Genomic DNA, 16,016 nt, shown 5'->3' with positions numbered 1-16,016 from the left:
ATGCCTGGCTAATTTTTGCATTTTTAGTAGATAGGGGGTTTCACCATGTTGGCCAGGCTGGTCTCGAACTCCTGACCTCAGGTGATCTGCCCACCTCAGCCTCCCAAACTGCTGCGATTATAGGTATGAGCTGCCACACCCAGCCTTGCCTTTTCATTTGGAGTCTCAGACAGTGAAATTCAGTCAATATATTTAAATGAGTACTTTTTTTTTTTTTTTTTGAGATGGAGTCTTGCTCTTGTCACCGAGGCTGAAGTGCAATGGCGTGATCATGGCTCACTGTAACCTACGCCGCCCGGGCTCAAGCGATTCTCCTGTCTCAGCCTCCCGAGTAGCTGGGATTACAGCCATGGGCCACCACGCCTGGCTAATTTTTGTATATTTAGTAGAGACAGGGTTTCACCATGTTGGCCAGGTTGGTCTCAAACTCCTGACCTCGTGATTCGCCTGCCTTGGCCTCCCAAAGTGCTGGAAGTACAGGAATGAGCCTCTGCGCCTGGCCTATAATGAATATGTTGTAATGTTCTCTTTGTTTCAGTTCTCCACAGATAAGAGGTTTGCTTTTGATATTTCCTCAATGTGCTCATAAGGATTTCATTATAACTTCTGGGTGCAATATTTAGGTGAGTTTGCAAAGCAGGTTTTTTTTTTTTTTTTTTTTTTTGGTGATAGAGTCTTCTTGCTCTGTCACCAGGCTGAAGTACAGTGGTGCAATCTTGGCTCACTGCAACCTCTGCCTCCAGGGTTCAAGGGATTCTTGTGCCTCAGCCTCCCAAGTAGTTGGAATCTCAGGCACCCACCACCACACCCAGCTAATTTTTGTATTTTTAGTAGAGATGGGGTTTTATCATGTTGCCCAGGCTGATCTCAACTCCCTTTTTTGTTTTTTGAGACAGAGTCTTGCTCTGTTGCCAGGCTGGAGTGCAGTGGCGTGATATTGGCTCACTGCAACCTCCGCCTCCCGGGTTCAAGCGATTCTCTTGCATCAGCCTGCTGAGTAGCTGGGACAATGGGCACATGCCACCATGCCCAGCTAATTTTTGTATTTTTAGTAGAGACGGGGTTTCACCATGTTGGCCAGGATGGTCTTGATCTCCTGACCTTGTGATCGGTTCGCCTCAGCCTCCCAAAGTACTGGGATTATAGGCGTGAGCCACCACACCTGGCCAAGTTAGTATGTGTTTAAAGATCACACTTTTGCCGGGCGCGGTGGCTCACGCCTGTAATCCCAGCACTTTGGGAGGCCGAGGCGGTTGGATCACAAGGTCAGGAGATCGAGACCACGGTGAAACCCTGTCTCTACTAAAAATACAAAAAATTAGCCAGGCTTGGTGGCGGGTGCCTGTAGTCCCAGCTACTCGGGAGGCTGAGGCAGGAGAATGGCGGGAACCTGGGAGGCGGAGCTTGCAGTGAGCCGAGATCGCGCCACTGTACTCCAGCCAGGGGGACAGAGCGAGACTCCGCCTCAAAAAAAAAAAAAAAAAAAAGATCACACTTTTAATCTCAGCACTTTGGGAGGCTGACGTAGGAGGATCACTTGAGGCCAGGAGTTTGAGACCAGCTTGGGCAACATAAGGATTACAGGCATGAGCCACTGTGCCTGGATCCTTCCCTGTCTTAAATCTGTTCAGGCTGCTATCACATAATACTGTAGGCTGGCTACAGAGTTTTTAAAATTAGTATTTTGTTTTTTTGGTTTTGTTTTTGTTTTGTTTTTCGAGACAGAGTTTCACTCTTGTTACCCAGGCTAGAGTGCAATGGCATGATCTCAGCTCACCACAACCTCCACCTCCTGGGTTCAAGCGATTCTCCTACCTCAGCCTCCCGAGTAGCTGGGACTACAGGCATGCACCACCATGCCTGGCTAATTTTGTATTTTTAGTAGAGACAGAGTTTCTCCATGTTGCTCAGGCTGGTCTCGAACTCCCGACCTCAGGTGATCCACCCGCCTCAGCCTCCAAAAGTGCTGGGATTACAGGTGTGAGCTACCATGCCTGGCCAAGTTAGTATGTGTTTAAAGATCACACTTGTAATCCCAGCACTTTGGGAGGCTGACATAGGAGGATCACTTGAGGCCAGGAGTTTGAGACCAGCCTGGGCAACATAGGGAGACGATGTCTCGACAAAAAATACAAAAGTTACTTGGGTGTGATGGTGCATGCTTGTAGTCTCAGCTACTCAGGAGGCTGAGGTGGGAGGATTGCTTGGGCCCAGGAGGTCGGGGCTGCAGTGAGCCAGTGACCATGCCAGTACACTCCAGCCCGGATTCCAGAACAAACTGCTATCTCAAACAAACAAACAAACACATAAATGAAAGACAGTTGGTGTTCCTACCACAGCTGTGTCCAGTGAGAAGAGAGGGTGTGATGTTGCAGATGAGGGGATAAATGCTGGACCAAAATCCTGGAGAAGGTGAGAGAGAAAGGAGAGGAAGGAATCCAGAGTCCAGATGAAGGAGATGATCTCTGATGGCAGCCGAGATAACAGCATATCCTTACAGTTGTAGGTGGCTTTGTAGATCTAAGATCAGCAAGATGGCTGGCTGTAGTTTTGTAGATTATCAGGAAGATTATCAGAAAAAAATATCTTGACCTGGTGAGCTCTCTATGCTCTGGCACTTGATTAAAAGCTGTCCTAAAATATTACAAATTCTAGAATTTACCTTCACAAAAACCTTTTCATTAACTAGGAGGCTTTTTTTTTTTTTTTTTTGGATATGGGGTCTTGCTCTGTCCTCCAGGCTGGAGTGCAGTGGCACTATCTAGGCTAACTGCAACCTCTGCCTCCTGAGTTCATGTGATTCTCCTGCCTCAGCCTCCTGAGTAGCTAGGATTACAGGTGTGTGCCACCACGCCCAGCTAATTTTTGTATTTTTAGTGGAGACAAGGTTTCACCATATTGGCCAGGCTGGTCTCGAACTCCTGACCTCAGGTGATCCACCCACTGAGGCATAACTTTTTTTTTTTTTTTTGAGACGGAGTCTCGCTCTGTCGCCCAGGCTGGACTGCAGTGGCTGGATCTCAGTTCACTGCAAGCTCCACCTCCCAGGTTTATGCCATTCTCCTGCCTCAGCCTCCTGAGTAGCTGGGACTACAGGCGCCTGCCACCTCGCCCGGCTAGTTTTTTGTATTTTTCAGTATAGACGGGGTTTCACCGTATTAGCCAGGATGGTCTCGATCTCCTGACCTCGTGATCCGCCTGTCTCGGCCTCCCAAAGTGCTGGGATTACAGGCTTGAGCCACCGCGCCCGGCCTGAGGCATAACTTTTATTTCAGTGTCATGTTTCAGTTTGTTCTGTGGTCTCCTTTTTATTTGTTACCTGGTAAAACACACACACACACACACACATATATATATAATTTTTTTTTTTTTTTTTTTTTGCTGGTTTCCAGGTAATTCTAAGAACTAACTAAGGTCCTGATGCTTGGTAGTTACCAAGGGAGGCAGACAGAGTATTTTGCACAGTCCAAAGGAGGTAATGTAATGCTTAAATGAAATAAACTGAACCAAACAATGAAAATATGGGCTACATATTACAAACAACTCTGAGACACTGTTACTTATGATATTATAGGAAAGCTTCTCCTAAGGAAAGTAGTGGAAACTCCATCACTTAGACAAGTTAGAACACAACTGTAAAGGTACTAAAAAGTGTATTAGAGAGATTCATCCTGTAAAAGACCCTGGGGACTGAGTGTGGTGGCTCATGCCTGTAATCCTAACACACTGGGAGGCTGAAGCAGAAGGATCACTTGAGCCCAGGAGTTTGAGACCAGCCTGGGCAACATAGTGAGACCCTATCTCTACAAAAATTAAAAATTAGCCTGGCATGGTGGCATGCGCCTATGATCCTAGCTACTTGGGAGGCTGAGGTGGGAGAATTGCTTGAGCTCCGGAGGTCGAGGCTACAGTCAGCCATGTTTGCACCATTGCACTCAAGGCTGGGGAACAGGGCAAGACTCTGTCTCAAAAAACAAACAAACAAAAAATTACCCTGAGAAGTACATTTTATGGCTAGAGACTTCGTTTCTTTTTTCTCTTTTTTTGACGGAGTCTCGCTCTGTTGCCCAGGCTGGAGTGCAGTGGCAGGATCTCGGCTCACTGCAACTTCTGCCTCCCGGGTTCAAGCAATTCTCTGCCTCAGCCTCCCAAGTAGCTGGGATTACAGGCACCTGTCACCACATCCTTCTAAGTTTTGTATTTTGTATTTCACCATCTTGGCCAGGCTGGTCTTAAACTCCTGACCTCTTGATCCACCCGCCTTGGCCTCCCAACGTGCTGGGATTACAGGTGTGAGCCACCGCACCCGGCCGGGGAGTGACTGTTAATGGCTTGGAGGGTTTCTTTTTCGGATGATTAAAATGTTCTGAAATCGGACAGTGAGGATGACTGAGCTGTGAACATAATAAAACCATTGTACACCTTAATTGGGTGAATTGTATAGTATGTAAATTAGATGGCAATAATAAAAAAAGTAAACTTTTAGCATCAATGTCACCAGGGGTTCAAGTTCTGGCTTACACAGAATTCCTTTCCTGGAGAGCAGATAATATGCAAAGCCAGCAGTGGTTTATTTTTACTCACAAATTCCTTACGTATCTAGTAGTCAGGTTCCTATTTTAAGCATGTAGCAAAGACATTGTAACTCTTAATTCTGGAATATAGTCTTTACGGTTTAGTGAGCCATCCAATCCACTTCTCGTCTTTAGTCCGTGGCAAAATCGGGAATTTCATGGTACTGTTACTTTGATCGCTCAACTTAGATTTATATAACATTTTTTATTTTTTGAGACGGAGTCTTGCTCTGTCGCCCAGGCTGGAGTGCAGTGGCAGATCTCGGCTCACTGCAAGCTCCGCCTCCCGGGTTCACGCCATTCTCCTGCCTCAGCCTCCCGAGTAGCTGGGACTACAGGCGCCCGCCACCTCGCCCGGCTAGTTTTTTTGTATTTTTTTAGTAGAGACGGGGTTTCACCGTGTTAGCCAGGATGGTCTCGATCTCCTGACCTTGTGATCCGCCCGTCTCGGCCTCCCAAAGTGCTGGGATTACAGGCGTAAGCCATCGCACCCGGCCAAATATTTGTATTCTTGTGCACCTGAAGATGGTTTTCACCCACTGACTCCAAACGTCTTCTTTGCATTTGCTGTGTACAATTCAGTGATTTGGGTTTCTCATCCATTTATACTTTCAACTTTTATCAATACTTTTTGAACACACTTAAAAAAAACCCCAGGAAGTATCTCTCTAAAAGGCCAAGGTAAAGTAAAATGAATGGGAGTTCCTGTGTCCGAGTTCTCTTCCAACTGGCCTTTCCTGGAGGAGGTGGAAGAGTGTGTAGCAGATGTTTTAGAAAATGAGCGCTCAATACGGTAGATCGCGCTCCCGCGGACAAGGAGACGTTTTTCGTTTTCTTATCCCTCGCTTAGGCGGCGGGCGCGCAGAATCCAGTGGGAGCGATGAGGTGTTTCTGGGCTCCCAGGTCACAGAAAAGCAGACGAGTGGGAACGACGGAGGCGCCGCGGGCCAGCGCCACCTTCTGGCGGATGTTCCCCGGCGTGCGTCCGGGAGCCGTCTCTCCCCCTGCCAGCCTACCTGGCCCAGGCCCACCGCGCCCGCCGCCCCTGCGCGGTCGCCGTGGCAACGCCCCGCCCTGCCGCCCGCCTCCCTTTGCCCCTCCCCCCGGCCGGCGCGGCTGCGCGGGAGGGGGTGGGACGGGGGCGGGGAGAGGACGCAGGCGAGAAGAACTCCGCGGCGCGGCGCCCGCGACCTATTGGCTGCCACGTCCCGGCGCCAGAAGCCCCGCCTCCCTGACGGGGGTCACGTGATCCCTTTCAAAGATGGCCGCCCTGTTGTTTTGATGAATAATACTTGGTGGGGCGAGGGGGAAAGAGTAGGGGTGGAGGGGTAGGAGGATTTACTCTTCCAGCGAGAGCTACGCGCGTCCCATCCTCCCCCTCCCCCCTACCCGGGCTCCGGCGTGGAGGCGGGGCGTGGCCGGCCTGCTTTGGGAGGGGAGGGGCTTCCCTTACAGTGCTGGGCTCTGCCAGGACGGCTGTGGGGTCGCCTTACCTCGGGGTATCCACTCTGCAGTGGACCAGTTCCCGCCAGAGGCAAAGGGTAGGAAGGAGAGCAGGATCTGCTGTAGGAACGCAGCTACCGCGCCACTATCACGAAGACACAGCAGGCTCGGGGCACGAGACGAGCTGGAGACCGCGCTGCCTAGTCTGGGTAACCTGGGAAGCAGAGGGAAGTAAGTGGCGCCTTAAGATAACCCTGTAGCAGCAGCAGTGGCGGCCAGAGGAGGCTGCTCAGGGAACAAGCGGCTGTAGTAGTCTCTGGGGCGATTGGAGTGACCGAAGCCAAGGCAGTTCAGTGCCTCTTGTGTTCTTATTTTTTAACCTCTGACTATGCAATTCTGAAACCTCCCCCATTCGGGGGACCAGACAGCCTGATAGACACCTTCCACTCTCCTTCCTCCCGCCGTGGTCGCGAGAACAGAAGGATCTCTCCCTAACGCCTTTCACCATTAAGAGGAAAGCGATGGAGGAGCTGAGCGCTGATGAGGTGAGGAGGTTGGGGGACACCTTGAGGGATTAGTTGGCAACTCGTTAGCGCTTTGGACAGGGATGATATTGCGCCAGTGCTGTCTGGCCTTTGGGCTTGGAGAAGGAACGGAGATGATATTTTCCAAGAATAACATGACTCCCCATAGGGTCTCTGGTTTTATTCTCCTTTATTCTTTTGCCTTATTTCTTCATTCTGAACTCCATTTGCTTCTTTCCGAGTGTTCTTTTAGGGTCTGAAAAAGAGGAGAGAGCATCTTGAGGTGTTTATTCTTTTCTTCAGGGTATGCAAAGAAGAACGGCTAGATTTACATCAAGTTAAAGTGTGTTGTGTGTCGTCAGGAATTTAAAGCACGATTTTGGATGGAATGAGAATGTATGGTGGGTGAATATTTTTAAAGAAAGCATTTGAAATTCCAAATATGTGTGGTTATTTAACTGTATAAGCTGATTAAACATATCTTTTTGCTTGAGGGATGGTTTACAGACAGATTCTTTGATATTTAACAAAATATGTATCTTCTCAACAGTTTAGAGAATTCCAGTTGTATTCTAGTGACTTAATATAAGACCACTAATGACTTCTGGCATTCTTCTCTTACATTCTATCTTTTTCTACTTCTTGAATCTTTCAAACTTGTGTTTTGCTGTAGCAGAGACTGAACAGGAAGCAAGTGGTAGCAAATGAATTTGTAAACTCTCTCCTGTTCTCATTTCTTGAAGGAGTTATACGATCTATTTCTTGATGTTTTAAAGATTGTTTAATAAGTTAGATTGTTGTAAAAAAAAAAAAAAAAAGCAGTGGCAATCAGGGTACAAGGAATTTCCTACGCTTCTACTGCCTTTTTCCTTCCTTTTTACAAATTGGGAGCTTCCCTTTCAGGACCCCTGCTGGCCATACCCTCTTCAGCCTACCTCCACATTTCTTCCACTGGTTCATCATGTAAACTTCCCTACAGTATTAGGAAAGCAGTCATCCATCAGGTTGATTGTACTACAAGATTTCCATGCTCCAGTTTTGGCTACAGAGTATTTAGTGTGTTTACTTAGGGACTGAAATTCTCCAGGTGTAGGACATGGCAGTGGTGTGTTAAGGGTCAGGTAGGAAAGGAAGCAAATGATTTTGTTGATTGTGATACTTGGATACTTGGTTTGGAAAATCAGGATTGCCCATTCTGCGTTACTGACTTTGTGTTTTTATAAATACATCAGAAATGTAATCTTAAGAGAATATTACACAGTTTCTTTCATTCGGTAGGAAATATCAAGAGATCTCCTAAGAATCACTTTGTTTTATGTGGTTTAAGTTTCTCCACCCTTCCCCGTTTTTCATTAATGTTAATTCTAGTGAGTAATTTCTCTTAAAGCAGAGATGCTGTTTTTTGTTTTTTGTTTGTTTGAGACTCAGTCTTGCTGTCGCCCAGGCTGGAGTGCAGTGGCGCCATCTCAGCTCACTGCAAGCTCCGCCTCCCAGGTTTACGCCGTTCTCCTGCCTCAGCCTCCCGAGTAGCTGGGACTGCAGGCGCCCGCCACCACGCCAGGCTAATTTTTTGTATTTTTTTGTATTTTTAGTAGAGACGGGGTTTCACCGTGTTAGCCAGGATGGTCTCCATCTCCTGACCTCGTGATCCGTCTGCCTCGGCCTCCCAAAGTTCTGGGATTACAGGTGTCAGCCACCGCGATGGGCCAGAGATACTGTTTTTTAGTAGTACTTTACTCCCAGAAATTACTTTTTTTTTTGATGATCTGTTTAGAGGCTTTGCACACTTGAGTTTTCACCAAGAAATTTTTTTCAAACCAGCGAGGCGTTACAGACCATGAATATACTATATAATCTAAAATGTGTCTCTTCACTTTGCTCAGTCCTTGAGGAAGGTGTAACTTTTTTTGTGACCATATAAGGAACACATGAAACCTTTGTGGAAGAAATAGAAGAAACTTTTTTTCAAGGTTAGCAGAATATTCAAACAAATGAGAAAAATTAAATTCACTAATACAGGATCAATGTAAAATTATCTTCAACAAATTAGTTGTCCTGAACACAAAAAGCTGATTCAATAACTGCTAATTTTACTCTCAGCAGAACCTGGAACAAATAATAATTCTTTGTTTTTAATTTTAAAAATTTTTATTGTTTTTTGTAGAGACAGGGGTCTTGCCGTGTTGCCTGAGATGGTCTAAACTCCTGACCTCAAGCGATCCTCCCACTTCAGCCTCCCAAAGTGGGAGCCAGACGAATAGTTTTTTGGAAAAAATATCTTTGAAGTTATTTTTTAAAAATTCAATTAAAAATTTTTGAGGTTAGGTAAGCAATTCTCTTGAGACATTTCCAAAGCTTTTGCCTTTGTATTGTTACTCTGTAGTTGGAAACTTGTGTCAGATATGGTAGGTGACATTGATTTGATTACAAAATAATACACTTATATTAATGAAACTTCAAGTTTATATTTCAGGGTTAAAACAGGCAAGGCAGTGATCTTTTAATCTACTTTAGGAAATTAGGTAAGGCAGAGTTTCATATTTTAATAAAATGAAAATGTATGATTACACAGTCCGTGAAAAACAAAGGCTGGTATAACCAGACTGGTAGCTTTAGGAACTTTTACATTATGTGCACTTTTTGGTCCCTCTCAGATCACCTAGAATTCTGTGTGTGTGTGTGTGTGTGTGTGTGTGTGTGTGAGAGAGAGAGAGACAGAGTTTCGCTCTTATTGCCCAGGCTGGAGTGCAATGGTGCGATCTTGGCTCACTGCAACCTCTGCCTCCTGGGTTCAAACGATTTTCCTGCCTCAGTCTCTCTAGTAGCTGGAATTGCAGGCATGCGCCACCATGCCTGGCTAATTTTGTATTTTTAGTAGAGATGGGGTTTCTATAGTTCACTGCAGAGCCGTGACTAAGTTCATTCTCTTCAGGAACCTACATTCCGAGGCATCATTATTTACATTATGTTAATTCTATAACCTACTCATGTGTTGTTTCTCGTATCTCAAGGTGGTGCTGTGTGTAGATGGTGTGTTTGTTTTTGAGACGGGTCTGGCTCTGTCGCCCAGTCTGGAATGCAGTGGCACGATCTTGGCTCACTGCAATCTCTCTTAGGTTCAAGTGATCCTCCCACCTCAGCCTCCCAAGCTGGGACTACAGACTCATGCCACCACACCCGGCTACTTTTTGAATTTTTTTCGAGAGATGGGGTTTCACCATGTTGCCCAGGCTGGTCTCAAACTCCTGGGCTCAAGTGATCCGCCCCCCTCGGCCTCCCAAAGTGCTGAGATTACAGGCATAAGCCACTGTGCCCAGCCAAGTAGGGTTTTTAAACTGTTTTTCAACAGTGGTAATGAGATTGCATTGAAGTGATTTTTCCCTCCTAAGTCTTCTTTGTGACTTAGTTCATCTGCAAGATGGTTGTTGGCTGGGATTCAGTGTGTGGTCAAGATTTTAGGAAGTGTTGACCCGGTGCAGTGGCTCACGCCTGTAATCCCAGCACTTTTGGGAGGCTGAGGCAGCTGGATCACCTGAGGTCGGGAGTTCGAGAACAGCCTGTCCAACATGGAGAAACCCAGTCTCTGCTAAAAATACAAAATTAGCTGGCCGTGGTGGCACATGACTGTAATCCCAGTTACTCAGGAGGCTGAGGCAGGAGAATTGCTTGAATCTGGGAGGTGGAGGTTGTAGTGGGCTGAGATCGCGCCATTGCACTCCAGCCTGGGTAACGAGAGCGAAACTCTGTCTCAAAAAAAAAAAAAAAAAAAATAAAGATTTTAGAAAGTATTCCTTCCCAAATGCAGAATATGTGACCTTTGACTTTTTAGCAGTGTTCCGTAAGTAGAAGAAAATTGACATTGAACGACAGCCTTAGGAGCCGGTTCTGTGCCAGGCACTTGATAGCTCTGTCTCATTAGAGAAAACATTATAAACAAGCAGGTACTATTTTCCTAATTTTACAAGTCAGCAAACTGGGATTTAGGTTAAGTAACTTCTCCATAGTGAGCTGGCTTAGAAGTGATGGGGTTGGAATTCAAACCCAGTGCTCTTGACTCGAAAGCCTTTTTATTTTATTGCTCAACAACTGACATAAATTCACCACAGCTTCTGTATCAGTATCCTGCATAACACTGACCCAGTCTGCTTTGATATACATAGGTTTTCTGTAGAAGTGCTGTTTTGCATGAATGCATTCATGATGTGATCAGGGCATTTGGTACTGGTCCTCCCACTCCCAATTTTTTTTTTTTTTTTAAATGCCTGTTGGGTTAAAAATTTGGGAGTTGGGGCCAGGCGTGTCGGCTCACGCCTGTAATCCCAACACTTTGAGAGGCCGAGGTGGGCGGATCACGAGGTCAGGAGATCAAGACCATCCTGGCCAACACGGTGAAACCCCGTCTCTACTAAAAATACAAAAATTTGTATTTTTTTTGTATTTTTTTGCTAAAATACAGCTGGGTGTGGTGGTGCGCACCAGTGGTCCCAGCTACTCGGGAGGCTGTGGTAGGAGAATTGCTTAAACTCAGGAGGCAGAGGTTGCAGTGAATCGAGATTGTGCCAGTGCACTCCAGCCTGGGAGGCAGAGCAAGACTCCATCTAAACACACACACACACACACACACACACACAGAAAAACGAACAAAAAAGAAATTATAATTAAATTGGAGTGGAGGAGATAGATAGGAATCCAACAGTTATAAAATAGTGCCAGTTGTTATTGTGGAGATATGCACAACTCACTTAAGAAACATGAGAAGGGACCTCTGGAGGGGCACGGTCTTAGTGAAGACTTTCAAGAAAAAGTGATACTTATGTTGAGAAGCAGTTGCCCTGGGAACTGGCTCTGAAATGGGGGAGCTCAAGAAACAGCACCAAGTAGTGTGACTGGAGAGGTGGGTTTTACCTCGGGTGTGAGGCAGGTACCTGATCTCGGAGGGCTGTCAGAAACGTTTAGGACTTTGAACTTCCTTTTTTGTTGTTGTTCTTTGGGACGGTATCTCGCTCTGTTGCCCAGGCTGGAGTGAAGTGGCATGATCTTGGCTCACTGCAGCCTCTGCTTCCCGAGTTCAAGTGATTCTCCTGCCTCAGCCTCCCAGGTAGCTGGGATTACAGGTGCATGCCACCATGCCCTGCTATTTTTTTTTTTTTTTTTTTTTTTGTATTTTTAGTAAAGATGGGGTTTCACCATGTTGACTAGGCTGGTTTCAAACTCCTGACCTCAAGTGATCTGCCTGCCTCTGTCTGCCAAAGTGCTGGGGTTACAGGCGTGAGCCACTGCGCTCAGCCGAGTTTGAACTTTCTCTGTAAAATGCCTTTTAGGGATTTTAAGAGGTGAGAAAGATGGGTGGCAAGGGAGTAAAGGATAGTTTGGAAGAAGGTGGCTGCAGACTGCAAGATATATTAGGAGGCTGTTGTTGCTGTATAGGAGTGAGGCAGTGGAGTCCAGGGGAACTAAGGCATTGCCTGTGAGAATGGAGGGGAGCAGACAGACACCAAAAATACCAAGGACTGTGGTTAACCCAGTTTTGATGATCAGTTAGCTGTGAAGAGGGGAGGGGAGGAGAGATGGAGAAATGACACCTTGGTTTCTAGCTATGGAGAAGGATAGATAGGGGTTGAATAAGGAATTCTGGAGAAGCAGCAGATTTTGGAGAAAGCAGATGTTTCTTTTTCTTTTTTTTTTTTGAGACGGAGTCTTGCTCTGCCACCCAGGCTGGAGTGCAGTGGCCGGATCTCAGCTCACTGCAAGCTCCGCCTCCCGGGTTCACGCCATTCTCCTGCCTCAGCCTCCCGGGTAGCTGGGACTACAGGCGCCTGCCACCACGCCCGGCTAGTTTTTTGTATTTTTTAGTAGAGACGGGGTTTCACCGTGTTAGCCAGGATGGTCTCGATCTCCTGACCTCGTGATCTGCCCATCTCGGCCTCCCAAAGTGCTGGGATTACAGGCGTGAGCCACCGCGCCCGGCCAGATGTTTCTTTTTCTTTTTTTTTTTTTTCTTCTTTTGAGACAGGGTCTCCCTCTGTCACCCAGGCTGGAGTGCAATGGTGTGATCTCAGCTCACCACAACCTCTACCTCCCAGGTTCAAGCGATTCTCCTGCCTCAGCCTCTGGAGTAGCTGGGATTACTTGCATGCACTACCTTGCCTGGCTAATTTTTTTGTATTTTTAGTAGAAACAGGGTTTCTCCATGTTGGCCTGGGCGGTCTCAAACTCTCGACCTTAGGTGATCCGCCCGCCTCAGCCTCCCTAAGTGCTGGGATTACAGGCGTGAGCCACCGTGCCCGGCCTAACATCCCCACTTCTTTGACCATATCTTTACTTGTAACAGGCCTGAGGACCTGAGGTCCCTTTTTCCTCAGTAGGTAGTTGCTACTGTTCGCTTTATAACCAGGGCTCTTCCTCAAGCCTGGGAGGACAGTGGGATATAGCCTGCTAGGCCCCTTCTCCTCTCTTTTTGTTCACTGTAGACAAGAGACAGAGAATGATAATAAGGATATTAGCTCTTAATATGTGCTACACACTTAACTTGCTTCTCAAGGTTGGCATTCTTATCCCCTGTTTTACAGATAAGAAAATGGAGGCTAATAGAAATTAATTTATTGAAGGGCACACAACTAGTAAGTGGTAGAACCTGGATTCTAATCCAGAGTCTGACTCCAGAGTTTTCTATCTATTTACTACCTCTAAAACAAAACTAACCTCAGCCAACTGTAACATTTTTGGCATTCTTTCTTTTTTTTTTTTTGAGATGGAGTTTCGCTCTTGTCACTCAGGCTTGAGTGAAATGGTATGATCTCGGCTCACTGCAGCTTCCACCTCCTGGGTTCAAGCGATTCTCCTGCCTCAGCCTCTGAAGTAGCTGGGATTACAGGCTCCCGCCAGCATGCCCAGCTAATTTTTGTATTTTTAGTAGAGATGGGGTTTCACCATGTTGGCCAGGCTGGTCTCGAACTTCTGACTTCAGGTGATCCCCCCACCTCGGCCTCCCAATGTGCTGGGATTACAGGAGTGAGCCACTGTGCCCAGCCACATTTATAGCATTCTTACTGTCCCTTCTGATATAGGAAGTGGAAGCCCCAGTGGACTTTCTTTTTTTCTTTCTTTCTTTTTTTTTTTTTTGAGACAGAGTCTCGCTCTGTCCCCATGCTGGAGTGTAGTGGCGCAATCTCTCACCACAACCTCCACCTCCTGGGTTCAAGCAATTCTCCTGCCTCAGCCTCCCAAGGAGCTGGGGTTACAGGCGCATGCCACTACTGCCTGGCTAATTTTTGTATTTTTAGGAGAGGGGTTTCACCATGTTGGTCAGGCTGGTCTCGAACTCCTGACCTCAAATGATCCACCCACCTCAGCCTCCCGAAGTTGTGGGATTACAGGCATGATGCTGGAGTGCAGTGGCATAATCTCGGCTCATTACAACCTCTAACCCCTGGGTTCAAGCGATTCTCCTTCATCAGCCCCCCGAGGATCTGGGATTACAGGTGCCTGCTGCCAGGCCCAGCTCTCCGGTGGACTTTCATTCCCCATTTGTTATTGCTGAGAGTGGAGCTCGTCAAACAGCTCCCAGCTCTTGTAGGGAAAGAAGGCAGAAATACTTCTTTTTTTTTTTTTTTTTTTGAGACGGAGTCTAGCTCTGTCGCCCAGACTGGAGTGCAGTGGCGCCATCTCGGCTCACTGCAAGCTCCGCCTCCCGGGTTCACGCCATTCTCCTGCCTCAGCCTCCGGAGTAGCTGGGACTACAGGCGCCCGCCACCACGCCCGGCTAATTTCTTTTTGTATTTTTTAGTAGAGACGGGGTTTCACCGTGTTAGCCAGGATGGTCTCGATCTCCTGACCTCGTGATCCGCCCGCCTCGGCCTCCCAAAGTGCTGGGATTACAGGCTTGAGCCACCGCGCCCGGCCGGCAGAAATACTTCTTTGTGCAAAGTGCATTTTCTTACAAGGCACTTGTAGTATCTAGTGGAAATGTCTTCCTGTAAAGGGTTCATTCAACACACTTACAGTTTACTAGCTGCGTCCCTGATAATAGACAAAGGCTGCTGTGTGGAGCTTCATTCTAGTGGGAGGAGAGGGATAAAAAGTAAACATGGCGGGGCGCGGTGGCTCACGCCTGTGATCCCAGCACTTTGGGAGGCTGAGGTGGGTGGATCCACGAGATCAGGAGTTCGAGACCAGCCTGAGCAGCGTGGTGAAACCCTGTCTCTACTAAAAATACAAAAATTAGCCAGGCATGGTGGTGCACACCTGTAATCCTAGGAACTCAGGAGGCTGAGGCAGGAGAATAGCTTGAACCCGGGAGGCAGGGGTTACAGTGAGTCGAGATCACACCACTGCACTCCAGCCTGGGCAACAGAGCAAGACTGTGTCTCAAAAACAAACAAACAAACAAACATGTTCACATAAGGTGTCATTTGATGAGAAGTGCTGTGAAGAGAAATACTTAGGGACGGAGTATTGTTACAGAGTATTTCTCTGGCCTAAAGGGACAGACAACAATCATTTATGTATAATGTGTGCACTTTTAGGAGGTGGCCTTGGAAAGAATTTCAGGGCTGGCTGGGAGCTTGCTCAGGGAAGAATGTTCCCAGGTACAGGGAGCAGCAGCTACAGAAGGCCTTGAGGTAAACGCGTTCTTGAGCTGTTCCAGGAATAGCAAGGAGGCCAGGCATGGTTAGAGCCTGCTGTGCAAGGGGCACAATGGCAGGAGGTAAAGTCATTCCTCCTTTTTTTAAAAAAATTTTTTTTGAGATAGAATCTTACTCTGCCACTCAGGCTGGACTGCAGTGGTTCAATGTCAGCTCACTGCAACCTCTGCCTCCCGGGTTCAAGCAATTCTCCTGTCTCAGCCTCCCAAGTAGCTGGGATTACAGGCATGCACCACCATGCCCGGCTAATTTTGTACTCTTAGTAGAGTTGGAGTTTTACCATGTTGACCAGGCTGGTCTCGAACTCCTGACCTCAGGTGATCTGCTGGCCTCGGCCTCCCAAAGTGCTGGGATTACAGGTGTGAGCCACTGCGCCCGGCCAACTTTCAGTAAAAACTTACTGAGTTCTCATAACTGTTTTTCAATCATTTCTGACATGTACTCTCTTCCCCACTGTTTTCATCACATTTTAATATCTTTAATATTGAAATGCTTCTTTCTTTTTTTTTTTTTTTTTTTTTTTGGTGAGACGGAGTCTCGCTCTGTCGCCCAGGCTGGAGTGCAGGGGTGCGATCTCGGCTCACTGCAAGCTCTGCCTCCCAGGTTCATGCCATTTTCCTGCCTCAGCCTCCCGAGTAGCTGGGACTACAGGTGCCCACCACCATGCCCGGCTAATTTTTATTGTAGTTTTAGTAGAGACGGGATTTCACCGTGTTAGCCAGGATGGTCTCGATCTCCTGACCTCGTGATCCGCCCACCTCGGCCTCCCAAAGTGTTGGGATTACAGGTGTGATCCAACGCACCCGACTGAGATGCTTCTTATAAATAGG

General features: G+C 47.2%; 1 protein-coding gene across 2 annotated transcripts in view; it reads left to right on the top strand.

Moving 5' to 3' along the window:
• Positions 1–5,823: 5,823 nt before the first annotated feature.
• Positions 5,824–16,016, top strand: part of LOC105473131 (ubiquitination factor E4B) — a 146,973-nt gene continuing 136,780 nt past the window's right edge. For both annotated transcript variants that reach the window (XM_071101032.1, XM_071101024.1), the window contains exon 1: positions 5,824–6,562. In XM_071101032.1, the coding sequence (XP_070957133.1) occupies positions 6,539–6,562 (24 nt within the window). In that variant the 5' untranslated portion in view covers positions 5,824–6,538. The remainder of the gene's footprint in view (positions 6,563–16,016) is intronic.

The sequence above is a fragment of the Macaca nemestrina genome, chromosome 1 (assembly GCF_043159975.1).
Source record: "Macaca nemestrina isolate mMacNem1 chromosome 1, mMacNem.hap1, whole genome shotgun sequence".
In the NCBI taxonomy this organism is placed as follows: Eukaryota; Metazoa; Chordata; class Mammalia; order Primates; family Cercopithecidae; genus Macaca; species Macaca nemestrina.
This window is presented reverse-complemented; position numbering and strand designations above follow the sequence as displayed.